Source organism: Wyeomyia smithii, chromosome 1 (assembly GCF_029784165.1).
Source record: "Wyeomyia smithii strain HCP4-BCI-WySm-NY-G18 chromosome 1, ASM2978416v1, whole genome shotgun sequence".
Classification (NCBI taxonomy): domain Eukaryota; kingdom Metazoa; phylum Arthropoda; class Insecta; order Diptera; family Culicidae; genus Wyeomyia; species Wyeomyia smithii.
Window position 1 is genome coordinate 119,688,407 of NC_073694.1, and position 17,250 is coordinate 119,705,656.

The 17,250-nt window shown below is 37.8% G+C and overlaps 1 protein-coding gene across 4 annotated transcripts in view; it reads right to left on the reverse strand.

The window, feature by feature from the left end:
• Window positions 1–620: 620 nt before the first annotated feature.
• The window catches only part of LOC129717613 (ubiquitin-conjugating enzyme E2 G2), a 97,588-nt gene continuing 80,958 nt past the window's right edge, over window positions 621–17,250 (reverse strand). Inside the window, exons 4-6 of one of the 4 annotated variants that reach the window (XM_055667644.1) lie at window positions 961–1,020; window positions 817–893; window positions 621–760 (exon numbers count right to left, since the gene is read on the reverse strand). In XM_055667644.1, the coding sequence (XP_055523619.1) occupies window positions 719–760; window positions 817–893; window positions 961–1,020 (179 nt within the window). In that variant the 3' untranslated portion in view covers window positions 621–718. Of the gene's footprint in view, window positions 787–812; window positions 894–932; window positions 1,021–1,308; window positions 1,634–17,250 lie in introns of those variants that run through there. The other 3 variants (XM_055667642.1, XM_055667643.1, XR_008726715.1) reach the window with 3 other exon arrangements.

A 17,250-nucleotide genomic window follows, 5' to 3' on the forward strand; every position in this document is an offset into this window, starting at 1 on the left:
GTTATAACTTGCACACAAACTTTGATCAAAGATATTTCTTTTTTTCTTCGTCTCGGTGTTATTTATTTTGCTACCCCCTCTGCCAACTTTGATAACCTTGGACATAAAAAGAATTCGAAATTTGTATCAGCCTAAACGGTAGATTTAAACTAAGAAAATGCAATTCCAACACGCTGTGTTCCTACCAACTCCTGTTAAAACATAACCTCAAATAAGAAACGAAACCGGATCTCATATATTTGCAATTTCATATGTATTTTCTCATCCAGCTCGTAGTCGGCAGCGAGGATAAAAAATTTGCTTTTAGTTATTAAGATACTTTAGAAAGTAAGCTACCAGATATAATTGGCGCCGTTAAACATTGAATTATATTTGTGCCGTGTCAAATAAACTATAGATGAGGAAAAAAAAAACATGTATTTTCTTGACAGTAATCAGTCTACTAGATGCTGCTAAAAGTTTCTAACCAGCTGCATTGTTATTGACGTTAAGTACATCCATTTTACACCAATATCGCATGGAAAACAGTCTCCGGTGTATGGGGCTATCCACATTCCACGTGAACAGATTTTTACATTACGCAGACCAGCAGCAGTGTTATTTAAGAAAAAACGGAAAGGTATTAACAAGAAATATTTATTTTATGAATGCAAACCTAACGTTTTCCTTACAATACGTTTTGCAATTTTATTAAATTCTTCTCTGTTCTCACGCCACATTATTGCTGCATCAACATTTGCTCCAGATTCATCATTGGGTTCTTCATAGAAAAAAAAAGTTAAATACCTGAAATTCAAATTGAAATATCTTACCAGCTAACATACTGACTACACTAAGTAGAATTTTTTCTACGCTCTGCACTGGACTCCAACGTTCAGCAGAGAGCTCGTATCCTAAAAATAAATCATTAACCAAATATTCACAACGCTCACTTATAAACATGTGTGTATATGTCCTCACCAAGTGGATCATCCCCAGGGGCGTGCAATATTGAAATACATACTCTTCCATCGGCAAAAACTGAGAACAAAACGAAGAAATATACAAAATTAAAACTTAAAATAGGTACATAAGTCATAAGTTTTAATCCAAGGAAATATCACTACATGCTAAGGATATATAGGGGAGAAGTACCAGTTATGGCAATACCTAAAAAATGTACCAGTTATGGCATGAACCAGTTATAGCCTATGGAGTTTAAATGGTGTATTGCCATAACTGGAACCATTGCGCTTATGCGATATAACCATAACTGGCGCACTTTCCATAACTGGCTCATCTACCCTAAGCATTTTAATGACTAATAACCATTCGATCAGAGCGGGGGCCTAGTGTGGTTGGTAAGGTCTCCGTCAACCACGCTCGACGCCTGGGTTCGAATCCCACCGCCGACATAGGTGTCGATGGTTGTGAGGTGGCGTGATCCACTCACAACCAACCCAACTGGTCTAGATTCAATCCTAGCCGACACCGGGAGATTTTCTGAGGCGAAAAATCTCTGGGATCACGCCTTCCATCGCATGAGGAAGTAAAGCCGTTGGCGCCGGTCCGTTAATAAACGGGTCGTGAGTTAGGGTCCTGGGTGTGGAGTCGCCTCCCTGGGCGTCGGTGATTGGCCACAACAGTGGCGGAACTAGACCGACGGAAAATAAACGAGAATAAAAAAAAAAACCATTCGATCAACTTCCAGTGAATGAAACTTTGTGTGTTTTACACTTAGTTTTGAGCGAGCCATTGGCATCTCTATACCGAATATTTCCTTCTTTCTTGTTCGCTCGTAAAAGCTAAACAAATATCAGAAACGCCGTCAACGCGAAATTACAAAACCAGATTACATTGCATCATGGTTAGCACAGTAGCTGGCAGAGCAAAAAATGACACTACACACTTGTGAGCAGAGCCTATCCATCCGATCGACACAAATTGTTATCAGATGTTCGATCGATTCTTTCTACCTCCGTTCAAAAAGGGCAAATATATAATAGCGAATCTAGGATTAATACTGCGAAACAGCACAGTAGGACATTGAGCTCCAAACAGTTTTCCCCAGCGAACGATTTATATATTTTCACCAGCTAACTTGATCGCTCTGGCATATTATTTCATCAGGCGAAAATGATAAAAGAGTTGGTGTATTCGAAAGCCTGGTTGTAGATCACTTGATTTTAAGCAGCTTTGTTGACGACTACTTTCTTGTAGCTCTTAAATTGACTGAATTAGAGCAATTTTGCCTAGGGTGGCTCTTAAAAAAGGGTTTTTTCGCTCTACTTTGTTTAATTCAATTTTCTCAGTAAAATTATGCTCAGATGACTATAAGAGCTTCAAAAGACGCAACTTTTGGTGGCTATACTTTAACGATATCTTTTATGGGTGAAAAGCTATTAAGCTTTTAATTTTTAAAATACGCCCTTTTCAACTGTTGATATCTCTGAATGGGGCAGATGAAAAAAATATCTTCTGGTTTCATTTGAAAGAGCAACTTTTGTATTTTATCATAAAAAAGTGGAGATAAGTTATTTCTTAAAATCGAATAAAATAAGTTTGAATATGATCATTTTCAGTCGAAAAAGTAAGGTTTTCACAGCCTAGTTTTCGTCTGAACATAATTTTACTGAGAAAATTGAATTAAACAAAGTAGAGCGAAAAACCCGTTTTTTAAGAGCCACCCTAGGCAAAATTGCTCTAATTCAGTCAATTTAAGAGCTACAAGAAAGTAGTCTTCAACAAAGCTGCTTAAAATCAAGTGATCTACAACTTTACTGAAAATAAAATTACATTTTTCCACAAATAAAAATTTTAGTTGGTTTATTTCGTTGGTTCTAGGACCACCCTAATTTTCACCTTAGTTTAAATGTAGACCAAATTATAATAAGCAACTTCGCCATATAAAGTATGGCTCTAAAATCACAAAAATGTATCGAAAACTCCATTTCCGCCTAAATTGTCGTTCTGTACCACAGTGCATTGGGCTTGGTTCTGAGTCTTTTATCCGTGACCTGATGATAAAAAATCGGGACAATGAGAAGCGATGATCTACAGTTTGAAGTAGAGTTGCACCGAATAATAGGGCTGGGAAAAAGTTATTTTTGAAAATTACCGAATATTCGGGTTATCGAATAATGATTTGAACTCGAGCTTGTCTAGATAGTTCACTTTAATTCAAGAGTAATTTTAATTTTTTTTCATTTACTCATCATGTTTTGTTGAATATTCGGCCGTCTGTTCAGCCGTTCATTTGTAAGATACTATCCATAAACAAATCACACAACGTTCATTTTGTAAGATACTTTCCGTGAACAAATCACACAACCCGCGCAGGAATAAATTAACTTTCAAGTCAGCGGAAGAAAATAAAAATTTCGCAGTCAATGCAGGCAATTTGGCATTTTGCAGGCCTCATTTTCCATCCAACTTACAAGGTGTAAAGTGCACCAATACATGCACGATTGGAAAAGTCTATTGATTCAGAACGCAATAGCGTACTAGAAAATCAAAGAAAAGACGAGATCTGATAACCTAAACCAAAGTCATAGCCAAAACAATTTTTGGTAATTAACATTCCAAGTAACAATCAAAATGCCTCAAAGACTTAGAATTGTTTTGTTTTCGTTTTATGTTAACTTACGTTAAAGTCTTTGATTATATTTTGGTTTTATTTGAGTACTATAAAATATGATCCGCAAGTATTCTTTACAGCCATTCTATGCCAACTGTCATACGCATGAAGTTGTATGATAGTCCCTCTGACGAGCAAATAAAACTAAAAACCTGCAGACTATACTTGTGGCTAAAATAAAACTTGATGATCTTAACTTAGGCAGATGATTACCGTGACAGGCCTGTTTGGTTTATTATATGCTATGCTCTGATCAAATTAAGAGAATTGGTCATGATAGAGGATTTGGGATGCATTCGAGGGTTTATCCGAAAACAACATGTCGCCTTGAAAAAAATATGCAAAATTATGAATTTCAATCCTAAATCAGCATTTTATTTTACTGTATCATCGATATCACAGGGTAGTTTTGAAATTCGAGTGATAGATGAAGTCATACATTGAACAAAATATGACAAATCTTGGCATTGATTCAATTATCACTTTAGTTCATAGGAATTAAATTTGGATTAAATATTCATTTTATATAGAACTAGCTGATACCCGGGCCGCGTTGCTGCGCCTCTTAGTTTATGACGACGAATATGTATCTCTTGAATGTGCCATAATTTCAAAACTATATTAACCCGTAAAGACCCGGGACGGAACTTGTTTTTTGAAAATGCTCGTTCTCAGCACTGGAACGGCCGATTTGGGAAAACTTGAAATTTTATTCAAGGGGAATAGTAGCTTTAAGTTTTGGTAAAGGTGCCACCCCTCTGGACCCCTCCCCGTTTTTGTCAGACGCAAATATGTCTGTGTTTTTTTCTAATTTTTCAAACAGATTGAGCAAACACTGGGAATTTTCATATGTATCAATTGCTTCATGTATCAAATCATGTCAGGTGGATGAAATAAGGTATGTAAGAGTGAATTTCGGAGTTTCCAAATTATTTCAGTACAAAATCACAAAACTATGTATTTTTATAAAAATTCGAACAACAAAACCGTTTTTCAAATTTATGTTATGTTGGGTGGTAAACAACTATTTCTATCAATATGAGAAAAATTTTATTTGACCCAGTAATAAAAATGTTGGGGCCTATATTTCAGAAAGAGCTAAATCAGTAGTATCCGTAAAAGTCATTTAGTTTAACTTGAATAAGTATTGTCTCGTAATGTTGTTTGCAAAGCCATGACAGCAAATTTGACGTAGAACTACACAAGGCTGTTTGTTACAGGGCTTGCGTTATTGCATGTGAGAACAAACGCAAGGGATGAGTTCGACGAAAAATTCTTCTTTTCGATTATTCTTTTATTGATATTCGATAAGAATACAAAAGATTATTTTGTATCAATATATCTATGTCAATAACTTTCACTAATCATTTTTGACTGTTATCCAGAAACCGGAAATCGCCATCTTGGATTTGGCATCTGAAGTCGTTTTCCGACCTCGCATTACATTTTGGTTTCAAAAACATCTAATAAATACCACCAAAGTATTCGGTAATTTTCGGCAGCCGGATATCGCCATTTTGGATTTGACAAAGGCGCCTGGATTCGTTTTTTGTTTTCTGGTTATCATAGCGATTCCGGAATGATCATTTTTAGCTGTTTTCCAGCAATTCGACGTTGCAATTCCAGATTTTAAGTTATCATTTTTGGCGTCTGTGCATCATTTCGATTACGGGAATACCCATTTTTGGTGGTATTTGGTGATTTCTGGAAACCAGAAGTCATCATCTTGGATTTCAATTGAGTTGATTTCTGGTCTCTTGGCATCATTTCGATTCCAGATATACCTTAAATAATAAGTGTTCGGTCATTAGGTGCCGTTTTACGGGAACCGGAAGTAATCATCGTGGACATCAAAATGGTCTGTGGAGTCGATGTTCGGCCGCTGGCTATTAATTTGATTCCAAAAATAACCATACTGTGTGGTATTTGGTCATTTTCGGTAACCGGAAGTCGCCATCTTGTATTTCTAAATAGTGTCTGAATTTGACTTCTGGTCTCTGGGCATCATCTCGGTTATGGAATGACTATTTTTAGTTGTTTTCCAGCAACCGGAAATTGCCACTTCGAATTTCAAAATGGCGTCTATGGACAATTTCTGGTCTATGTGCATCGTTTCGATTACAGAAATGTCCATATTGGGTTATATTTAGCCATTTTCGGAAATTGGAAGTCACTATCTTGGATTTCAAAATGTTGTCTAGGGTTAGTTTTAGGTCTCTGGGCATTACTTCGATTCCAATCATCTCGTGGATTTCAAATCTTGTATCTCAAAATGGTGTCTGGAGTCGATTTTTGGCCTCTGGATATCTTTTCTGTTCGAAAACTAACCATAGTAGGCAATACTTGATAATTTTCTGAAACCGGAAGTTGCCATCTAGGATTTTAAAATGGCGTCTGGATTTAATTTGCGGTCTAGGAACTATTCTGATTTCAGAAATATTTTTGTTAGGTGGTATTGTGCATTTTAAAATGTTTTGCAGAAACCGGAGAACGTCACCTTGATATCTTGGGTTGATCTCCGGCCTCTAAATATAACCTAGGTTTCGAAAATACCTTGGTTATTTCTTCTGCCAACTCCAGACCAGACGTAAACATTGTAATGGATGGTGAGACGATTGATCGCGTGAATGAAATAAAGTATCTTGGAGTTATTATTGATGACAAGTTAACTTTTAAGTCTCACATAGATAATGTCATCAAGAAAATAACGAAAAAATACGGTATCTTGTGCCGTTTGAAAAATGAATTGACTGTTAGTAGTAAAATTAGTCTTTATAAGTCAATCATTTCACCACATATAGATTTTTGTTCATTCATACTATTTCTTGCAAATAATATACAAATGTTGGGACTGCAGCGCTTACAAAATAAAGTAATGCGATTAATATTAAGATGTAATAGATACACTTCCTCGAGTTTTATGCTGGACGCATTGCAATGGCTTTCTGTGAAGCAAAGAGTTTATTTTTTGACAATGGTTTTTTTATTCTCGCTTATTTTCCGTCGGTCTAGTTCCGCCACTCTTGTGGCCAATCACCGACGCCCAGGGAGGCGACTCCACACTAGAGATGGTCGGGTATGGGAAATTTGTTACCCGTACCCGACCCGTACCCGACTCATCGAAAATTTTCAAACCCGTACCCGACCCGAACCCGAAGTTTGGTTTGTTTAAAATACCCGTACCCGTCCCGAACCCGAAAAATATCTATTCTAACTACCCGTACCCGACCCGTACCCGATAGAAAAAAACGCCGAAATTGCCGGTACCCGACCCGTACCCGACCCGTCCTGGTTTTTTTTTAATTTTTTATTTCAACATGCCTGGGTACCTCGTACATTTTATGCACTGATTGTCATACAGTCATGGAGGAAATAATAAATACACTTGTTGTGTTGTATAATTTTTCATAATTGCGCACTGATTCTAATTGTTGTATGATGTTATGTTACGTCATTATAATCCGCAGACACTCTTTTTAAAAGAGGCACGGAGAAATGACTGGAGAAATTTCTTTATCGGTGATTACAAAAATTTTTTGCGTGAGTTAGTGTTTTTAAAGTGGCGACAAAAATAAATACACTATTGAAATATATATACAGAACAATCCAAATTAGCTTCATTTCTCTACATATCCTTAGCAAAGTGACCTTTAACGTTACAAAACTCACTTTCAAAATGTTGTGACTTGTCCTTTGTTTTGTAAAGCCATATTCGATCTTCCAGGTATGTTTACCACCAGGTTTTCACGAGCAGAAGCTGAACTAGCATTTCACGCTGCCTGTCCGACGTTCCATAAGTCTGTTTTATTCTTTGGATGATGCTTTGCAACCTAGACTTTCCCAATTTTCCATAGAATTTCTAAAGGATTTGAATTAAAAGTCTGCGCTGGTCAAACTAATAACTTTATATTTTCGTTTGAAAATCAACTTCTTGTTTTCAATGCTGTATGTTTAGGATCGTTACTCTCCAACGAACAACCATGTTTTATTTGGCATACGGAAGCATTGCGCTACGTAAAATATGTACACAGTCGTTAGTATTCATAGTCTATGTTACAAAATCAATGGATTCCATACCAGCATCAGAAAACAGTATTACACCGTTTTATGGTCACTTCCAAATTTTACTACTTTCGTGGTTAATTGTGCTTTGAAGGCAGTATTTACCGGTCTTCTCACCAGCTGCTGACCGTTTAAAACAAAAAGGTTAAATTTCGACTCATCCGACCAAAACACGATGTGCCATTTAGTTGCACCCTAGTCTAAAAACTTTTTAGAAAATTCAGTTCTTGCCAAAATGGGTCGCTTTTGAAGTAGAATGAAGTTTCCTGTGTACCTAGGTGGTCGATTTTGCTTCCATATACCGAAGAAAACATGCCACCTTGCTGGATCTCTATGCAGTATAACAATCCTAAACATACAGTATTGAAAACGCGAAGATGATTTTCAAACGAAAATATAAAATTATTAGTTTGATCAGACTCCTAATTTAAATCCTTTAGAAATTCTATGGAAGATTGGAAAAGTCTAGGTTGCAAAGCATCATCCAAAGAATAAAACAGACTTCTGGAACGTCGGACAGGCAGCGTGAAATGCTAGTTCAGCTTCTACTCGTGAAAACCTGGGGGTAAACATTCCACGAAGATTGAATATGGCTTTACAAAACAAAAAACAGCTCACAAAATTTTGAAAGTGAGTTTTGTAACGTAAAAAATCACTTTGCTAACAATATGTAGAGAAATAAAGCTAATTTAGATTGTTTTGTATATATATTTCAATAGTAAGTATATTGATATTTGTCGCCACTTTTAAAACACTAACTCACGCAAAAAATTATCGGAATCACCGACAAAGAAATTTCTCCAGTAATTTCTCCGTTCTTCTTTCAAAAAGAGTGTCTGCAGATCTTAATGACGATACATAACATCATACAACAATTAAAATCACTGCGCAAAAAAGAAAAATCATCCAACACTGCAAGTGTATTTATTTTTTTCTCCATGACTGTATGTGGTTTCTCGAGATGATGGCCGGAGCCAGGCTAGAACCGAGTGTGCGTGTGAACGAATGATAATGAACCCAGAGTTTCAGGCGGGTGGTCCACTATAAGGAATCGGTCCACTATGAAAAGTGCATGTCTGGTAAAGTTTAAAATGAAATGACGAGTTTTATAAACACATTAAAGGGTCAAACGAATTTTAAAAGGTCAAAATTAATATAGTTTATAACTTGAGAAAAATTTGATAATTCACTGCATTTGCCAAAAACCTGTAATTTTGAGTATAGATTCGGTGTCATTGATAAATTCTAAAAATTTGTAAAAAACAGATATTAAATAAATAAATAAATAATTAAATAAATATTTAAGTGCTTAAGTCCAAAATTTGGGTGCAATATCATAAAATTTGATTTTTTTATAACTTTTCAAAACTCGGCATACTGACGTTTTTTGACATATTTAAAAAAATATATATCATTACTTTGAAACGCTCTGCAGCTTCAATGATAGCTTGATTTTTTTTTTGGCCTCGAAGAAAAAGTTGATTTGTAGTTAGTTTTTATTACCTATTATAATATATAATATTGTTTTAATTTTTATAAAAACATTTTTTTTTGCGAAATTTGGTTGATTTGAGGAGTTGTGCAAAAACTACGTAAGCTGTTTTTGTAAAGAGGACGCCCTGTGGCGTTGCTTGTGGTTAAAGATCATATAATTCTGTTTAATAAAAAAGTGAGGGGAGAAGTGCTAAAAAATCATGAAAAATTAAGTCACGTGCTTTATGAACGTCTCCAAATAAAAAGTTCAGCACCCCAAAATTAAGTATATACCATATTTTTGTCGTATTTATCGACACTTTTTTTTACTTGGCAAGCATTTGTATTAGGTCGCCCCACTGTGCAATGCTCCGCGGTTTTCCTGACAGTTATGAAAAAAGCCCGACAAAAACTCCATTTAAATCAAAACCGTTGCAGGAAGAACTATTCAATCTAACATTAGAAAGCGATAGCATGATGTCATTCCCTTGGTGCATAGACTGCCGACAACTGTCAGAATAGGTATTGGGCGATCTCTCGTTGAGTGATGATGGGCGATTTTCTCTCCGATCTTACCGATTATCGACATTAAGAAAACACCCAGGCTTGAAATGATAAAAATTAAATTCTCACAATGCACGAAAATTGAATTACCCGTACCCGACCCGTACCCGACCAATTGAGAATTTTTCAAACCCGTACCCGACCCGAACCCGTAGAATATTTTTTGGCGTTACCCGAAACCCGACCCGAACCCGTCGGGTACGGGTCGGGTACGGGTTTCGGGTAAAAATACCCGTACCCGACCATCTCTACTCCACACCCAGGATCCTAACTCACGACCCGTTTATTAACGGACCGGCGCCAACGGCTTTACTTCCTCATGCGATGGAAGGCGTGATCCAAGAGATTTTTCGTCTCAGAAAATCTCCCGGTGTCGGCTAGGATTGAATCTAGACCAGTTGGGTTGGTTGTGAGTCGAGCGTGGTTGGCGGAGACGTTACCAACCACACTAGGCCCCCGCTCCATTTTTGACAATGGTGTTTCTATATAAAATTTTAAATAACATGCTGCCACGCTATTTGTGTGATCGAATTGATAGAGGAAGTGATTTTCATAGGTACACCACATTTTTTAATCGAAAGATCACATAACTCTCTGTTGTACAAAGGAATTAACTTTTTCAATTCGATGCCAAGACAGGTTAAACGTTCAGCAACAATGGCGGAGTTTAAAAGGTTTTCAAATCTGTTTTGTAAACAGATTATATTGAATTTTTTGTAAATTAATGACGAAGATTGTAAAATTTAAATATTTTTTGACGTAGAATTACGTCTTACGGCAACATATACAGGGGACCAGTTTCATTACAGGGATCCAATTTCAAAAACCAAAAACATCGAGAGCGTCACAAAAATTGTCCATTTTCAACCGTTTTAAGCTCAGTCAGTTTCCAACCGATTTTTGCAGTAATCGATAGGAAAATCAACCAAGCACCCGTCCAAATGCAGAAAGTTGTAATCTGATTGTTCGAACGATTGTACTATTGAAAATTGTCAAGCCTTGTCGAAACGCAAATGTCGACCTCTGATTGGTCGCACAATGTTTCTTTCCCTAACAAGGTCGACAGAATATACCTAGTTGACTAAGAATTCGCGCTTTGTGTTTTATGTATAATTCATTCCATGATTGTGCCGATACCACACAGACGTTGGTTGCTGATCGTGAAGAAGAAAGAAAAGCCGGGTTTCAATTTCTGGCTGATCACGCTGGGCGCGTTGATAGTTAAGCACCTGACTATCTGGCGGCTGTTATGGAGTTTTGGGTAGCTGCAGAATTATTGGCAATGGCTGGCAATTCTACTGAAAAAAAAACGAGAGAACTAGAATCATCGGCGAATGGTTATCCGAAATGATGATAATTGAACAAACTTGCCAGTTTGTTACTGTTGTCAAATATAATAGCACCTGTTGGTGCTCCACAATTATGTGATCGAAGTAGTTAAGATTTTTCATCATGTGTAATAGACGGAAAACCACAAATTTCAGCATTCGCAAGACAAGAAAAATTCAACATTGCCTCAAGAATGTGTTGGTGGCCGGTTGTAATATATACTTGTTCTAGTGCTGGATGGCAGCAGATAACAGAAATGCAGCACTTACGCTATTGCGTCTTAAAACAAAACGGTTATAGTTCGACATCACAGCAGAATTTCCACCTTCATACTCATGTCTACCGTCGGCAGTATCAAACAAGCACGATCTGCTTCCATGCGACTGTAGTCATACCTATTTTTTCAGTTATCCCATTCAACAACGTGCGAAAAAAATCTTTGTCAGAGCGGATATCGCGCGCTATCTGGACAATGAAGCATTTATGAGATAATTGCATAATTGCAACCCTTATATCCGACCCTTATATACGAGAACGGAAACATCTTCTTCCTTCAAGCCGTGCAACACACGATACATGTTATATTGTTGCCTTTATGAGGCAACAATAGGTTGACAAGAGGAATGCAACAATTTACTTGGAGCAGCAAACGTACGGCGGTCTGAGGATTCCGGCCTTTCTCCGGTTAAACTCCGTCTTCTTACAGCATCATGAAATACAAACAATCTTCATATTCATATAGTTGACCAAGGATTCCGACGATACCTTCGGAAAATTAAAATTCTTTCTGCTTTGTTTTTTTTTTTTTTTTGAAATTATTAACTGTTACTGCACAGTTCAATTGTCTGGTAAATACAACTAATATCAAACATTTATGAATTCATTATACGATTTATTTTATGTTTCTTTCAACAGAGTCGACTTGAGCACATCGATTAGTGCGTTTTCGACGTAGAATTATGTCTTACGGCAACATATATAGGGGTACAAATTGTAAAACCGAAGGCATCGAGAGCGTCACGAATATTGCCCACTTTCAAAAGTTCTGAACTCAGCTAGTTTCCAACGGATTCCGTTTATTTTTAAAGCAAAAATAATATACGAAACAAATACGGAAAAATATATCGCTTCACACCATTAAAATGATCAACCCTAATCGAGTGTATTTCCAAAGCTATTGCAAAAAATTATTGACATAAGACAGGCTGTCGTAATTCTACGTTAACCTTGCGGTCGTTTCTTATTAACAACCTCTTCCACTTTTTTCCTATTTATTGGGTACATTAAGTTATGTTTACTGATGATGATGGATTTTTGTTTAAATATAGTTATACAGTATTAAATAGTAGAGTTAAAAAAAAAAGAGTCGGCTACACATGTTTGAGCCACGCGCGCGAAGACTGACATAGACAATCTGGAAATTGAATAAATCAGGTTTCAATCCTTGAAATTGAAAGAAAAGTAGGAGGTTGTATCCCAGACACTACCGCATAACCGATGTAGAACTACGCACAGTATATTAAGGAAGGACCCTACTCTGGAAAGTTGAAAAATAATGAATTTTTGTGATAATTGAAAAATTGGATGTTTAGAGAAAGGTGAAGTGTTCGGGCATTTCGGCTATTGATTAAGGTATATTTGAAGATGTATCATGTAAAATGCGGCAAATATAGTGAGTATTACGCCATTGGCAGTGTTTTTCTCGAAACCATGTTTTTTTTTAACTAATCGTAAGTTTTTCTCAGCATCCACAAACCGATTTGGCTAAAATTTTACAAGCACCTGTACAAAAATTTGAGAGTCACGCTGAAAGCAGCGTAATACTCACTATATATGTATCCACTATATATGTAATCTCCCAGATGGTCTCGAGGTACGATGCTGGCCTAACAAGCCAGTCGTCGTAGGTTCGAGTCTCGGCTCGGGAGAGACTGTTATTGTCAGTAGGATCGTAGCGCTAGCCCCGCAATTGTCCTGTACACTAAATGGTCGGCTGCGAAGTCTGTATGAATAAACAGAAGGTCAAGTTCCGAATCGGAATGTAGCACCAGGGCTTTGCTTTTTATGTATCCAACACATGCAAATTATATTTTCAAATATACATTAATCGATAGGCAAAATACTCGAACACATCACTCTACATTAAACATCCGGAAAAAATTACAGATTTTTTTGTTTTTCAAACTTCCAGAGTAGGGTCCCCCCTTAACAAATGTATGGTTTGGATTCTTGCATTAACGAATCCTAAAATCTACTAATGCTTGCTCGAGAAACTTTTCATTGAATGAACTATAATACAATAATACAATACTTTGCACGTTTTGTGCCGTGCTGGAGTACAAAATATATGGCTGTGTGATCTGGAACCTCCAGAGTTAAGAAAATTCCACATCTATCGACCCATTTCAACAGAACAATATCCCCGTACCTTTCACATGCTAAGCGAGCGTTTTACCTTGAACTACAACAGCCATAAGGTTAGAAAAGGTTTTTTTATTACTGTAGTAAATGTTTAACAGCGAAAAAAAAAATTAACATGCGGTGACGCTTCATATTTGATTTTTTTTTGCAATTGCAGTGCTATAGGCTTCTAATTCGCATATGAAAAAATACGATATCAATGAACGAACAGAAAGAAATTGCTGTTGAAATCTGACGCTCGAGATCTTTCAAAAATACGATTAATCTTCAATCACTGGTTTTTTTTTGCCTTAAGAAAGGCACAGTTTTCTGTTCAAAATCTGTAGGGGAATAAAGGCACTCTGACAACACGCACTGGAAAAGCTGTTTCCACATTCAGTAAATTAGATGGCCGCGACAGAATTTGATTGCTAGGATCCAGCACAGTTTACTTGTGTTGTCAAAAAATTATTAACTTTCAATGACCTGTTTATTTGCCTTAAAAAAGGCATTTTACTGTTCAAAATTAGATTTGCTGATGGCAACCTATGTGCTGCCCCAACAATGGGGGAATAACGACACTCTGACGACACATGTTGAAAAGAACCGCGCTGCTACTGAGACATGTGACCATGACCAACCACCGGGCAAGTGATTTGTTTGATCGTAAATCAGCTACCAAGCAACCCGCTGCTACTGCCGCAATCCGCTCCTGCTACTGTCAACGTTTTGGACGGTCCGTCCAGTTCACCTTCCGACTAAGAAATGTAACTGAATTCACCAGAAACACTCTTTTATAGCCGAAGGTTGCTTCGAAATAGGCCACGCCTTTCTGTTCAGTTTTCTAATTCTCTAATATTCTTTAGACAAATTATTCCACAATTCGCATTTGATTTTTGTATCCAGCGAATAAACACCTATGGTGCTCTCACATACGCAACGATTTTAACTCGTATCGTACGTATTACGGCTTGTAATATCAAGAAAGCGATTTCGTTGCTCGCTGTTGCGTGTTGCATCATGTTGCAACTGAGCAGCTGGGAGACGACGAAATTCTGTTCATGCAGATTGATTGAATCGACTTCAATTTATTCCTGTAAAGTCGAATTAATCACCTTTGTTGAGGCGTTCTAACAGAACAGGGCAGTTTGTTGCTCAAAATCGGTTATGCTGATCGCAGCCTTTGTTCTGCCTCAACAGTGGGGAGGATTAGGTAAATAAATAAAGTAAATTTTTTGACCGCGACAGAATTTGATTGCTAGGATCCAACACAGAATGATTGTGTTATTGCCAAAAAATATGAACCTTCAATTACTTGATTATTTGCCTTGAGAAAGGCATTTTGCTGTTATAAATCTGTAAAAGCTGTTTTCTCATTCAGTAAATAAGACGGCCGCGACAGATTGTGTTTTCTTGGATTCATCACAGAATGTGCTGTTGCCAAGATAAAGCAAAACTTTCTTACTTTTAATGACTATAATGGAAGTCAAGCTATTTTTATTTCTATTTCAAGCAGTAAATATGGAGCTGACGATTGAAAAATGTACTTACTGGGGAAACAGTTATTTAGAAATTTTACGAAAAATATAGTCCAGCAGGTGGGACTCGAACCCACAACTTCTAATCTCCGGTCAGATGCGTTTCCGATTACACCATCGCAAGACGTATAAGTCGGCCTTCCTAAATAGCTATTTTGTATCGCTTGTACACTTTATCGCACGTCATCATTTACTCAGTAGAGAGTATTGTTTGGTGGCTGGCTTTTGTTTCGTAACTCTCACGTCACAGTGGGGTTTACTGCATCAGTAAGAGATCGAGAAGCGCCAGTCTGTTGCCGTCTCTACCAACGGCAACATCTTGACGTGTTGGTCCGTCATGAAATATTAATCTTTCTTACTTTTAATGACTATAATGCAAGTCAAGCTATTTTTATTTCTATTTCAAGCAGTAAATGTGGAGCTGACGATTGAAAAATGTACTAACTGGGGAAATAGTTATTTAGAAATTTTACGAAAAATATAGTCCAGCAGGTGGGACTCGAACCCACAACTTCTAATCTCCGGTCAGATGCGTTTCCGATTACACCACCGCAAGACGTATAAGTCGGCCTTTCTAAAAGCTATTTTGTTTCGCTTGTATACTTTATCGCACGTCATCATTTAATCAGTAGAGAGTATTGTTTGGTGGCTGGCTTTTGTTTCGTAACTCTCACGTCACAGTGGGGTTTACTGCATCAGTAAGAGATCGAAAAAGCGCCAGTCTGTTGCCGTCTCTACCAACGGCAACATTTCGACGTGTTGGTCCGTCATGAAATATTAATCTTTCTTACTTTTAATGACTATAATGCAAGTCAAGCTATTTTTATTTCTATTTCAAGCAGTAAATGTGGAGCTGACGATTGAAAAATGCACCGCAAGACGCCAGCCACCAAACAATACTCTCTACTGAGTAAATGATGACGTGCGATAAAGTGTACAAGCGATACAAAGTAGCTACTTAGAAAGGCCGACTTATACGTCTTGCGGTGGTGTAATCGGAAACGCATCTGACCGGAGATTAGAATTTGTGGGTTCGAGTCCCACCTGCTGGACTATATTTTTCGTAAAATTTCTAAATAACTATTTCCCCAGTTAGTACATTTTTCAATCGTCAGCTCCACATTTACTGCTCGAAATAGAAATAAAGCAAAACTTCATTGCGGACAGAAGGCCAAACCCCTTACTGGCAAATCGAGACGTTTGGTGCTACCTCGCTGCTGCTGTGTATTGTGATTTAGAGGTGGGCAATCCGCTCACGAACTGATTTAAAGAGCTGGTTCTTCAAAGTGAGTGAGTGATCTATCGCTCTTTTTTAAAGAGCGGTAACTCACCCCTTACTTCAAGCAAAAAGCTGAAGCTGATTTTGTTGGTCAGACACCGCAAGCGAGAGCCATATGAATGTTTTACACCCCAAGCGCAAAGCGGCGTGCGACACTGCAATAGAACTCCCAGAAAATAGCTGCCGTCGGCTGCCTGCTCTCCTATGCATAACCATCCACCAGCCGCGGGAATAAAAAATAAAATCTACTTACCACAGTTCACACACAGTACACGGGCTGGCTAACGCCGGGACGCACACGAAAAGTGGAACGAATAGAGCGAAAGAACTGGTTCACTGATCTTTTGAATCTATGCAGACAATCCGCTCGCGAGCTGATCAGAGAATCAGTTCTTTAAAAGATCGAAATCTTCTGATCGCGAGCGGATTGCCTGCGAGCTGAACAAAAGAGCCATCGGAAGAACCAGTTCTTCTGAGAGCGAAAGATTTCGCTCTTCCAAAGAACTGAATCTTTTGATCAGCCTGCGAGCAGATTGCCAGATCAGTGAATCAGTTCTTTCGTTCTTTTCGTTCCACATCCATTCGTGTGCGTACTCGGCGTTAGCCAACCCGTGTACCTGTGTATGGACTTTTGCAAGTTGTTTTTTGCATGCTCTTGCGGCTGGCTGGTGGCTGGGTGATGAGAAATGCAAGTCATGCATATCAGGGCAGGCGTTTGGTGGCAGCTTGTTTCTGGGAGTTCTATTGTAATTTTGCGCGCGACCTTGCGCTTGGCAAATCGGGTGTAAAGCTTTCACCTGGCTCTCGCTTGCGGCGTCTGATAATTAGCTACACTGATAAAAACCAAAAATTATGTAGGAACGAAAAGAGCGAATGAGCTGTTAAAAAGATCTAGTTCATCTTAGTGAGCGGAACCGCTCTGATCCGCTCACGATAGTGAACCATTTTTCCCACCTCTACTGTGATTTGTGTACTGGCGCAACCTACTA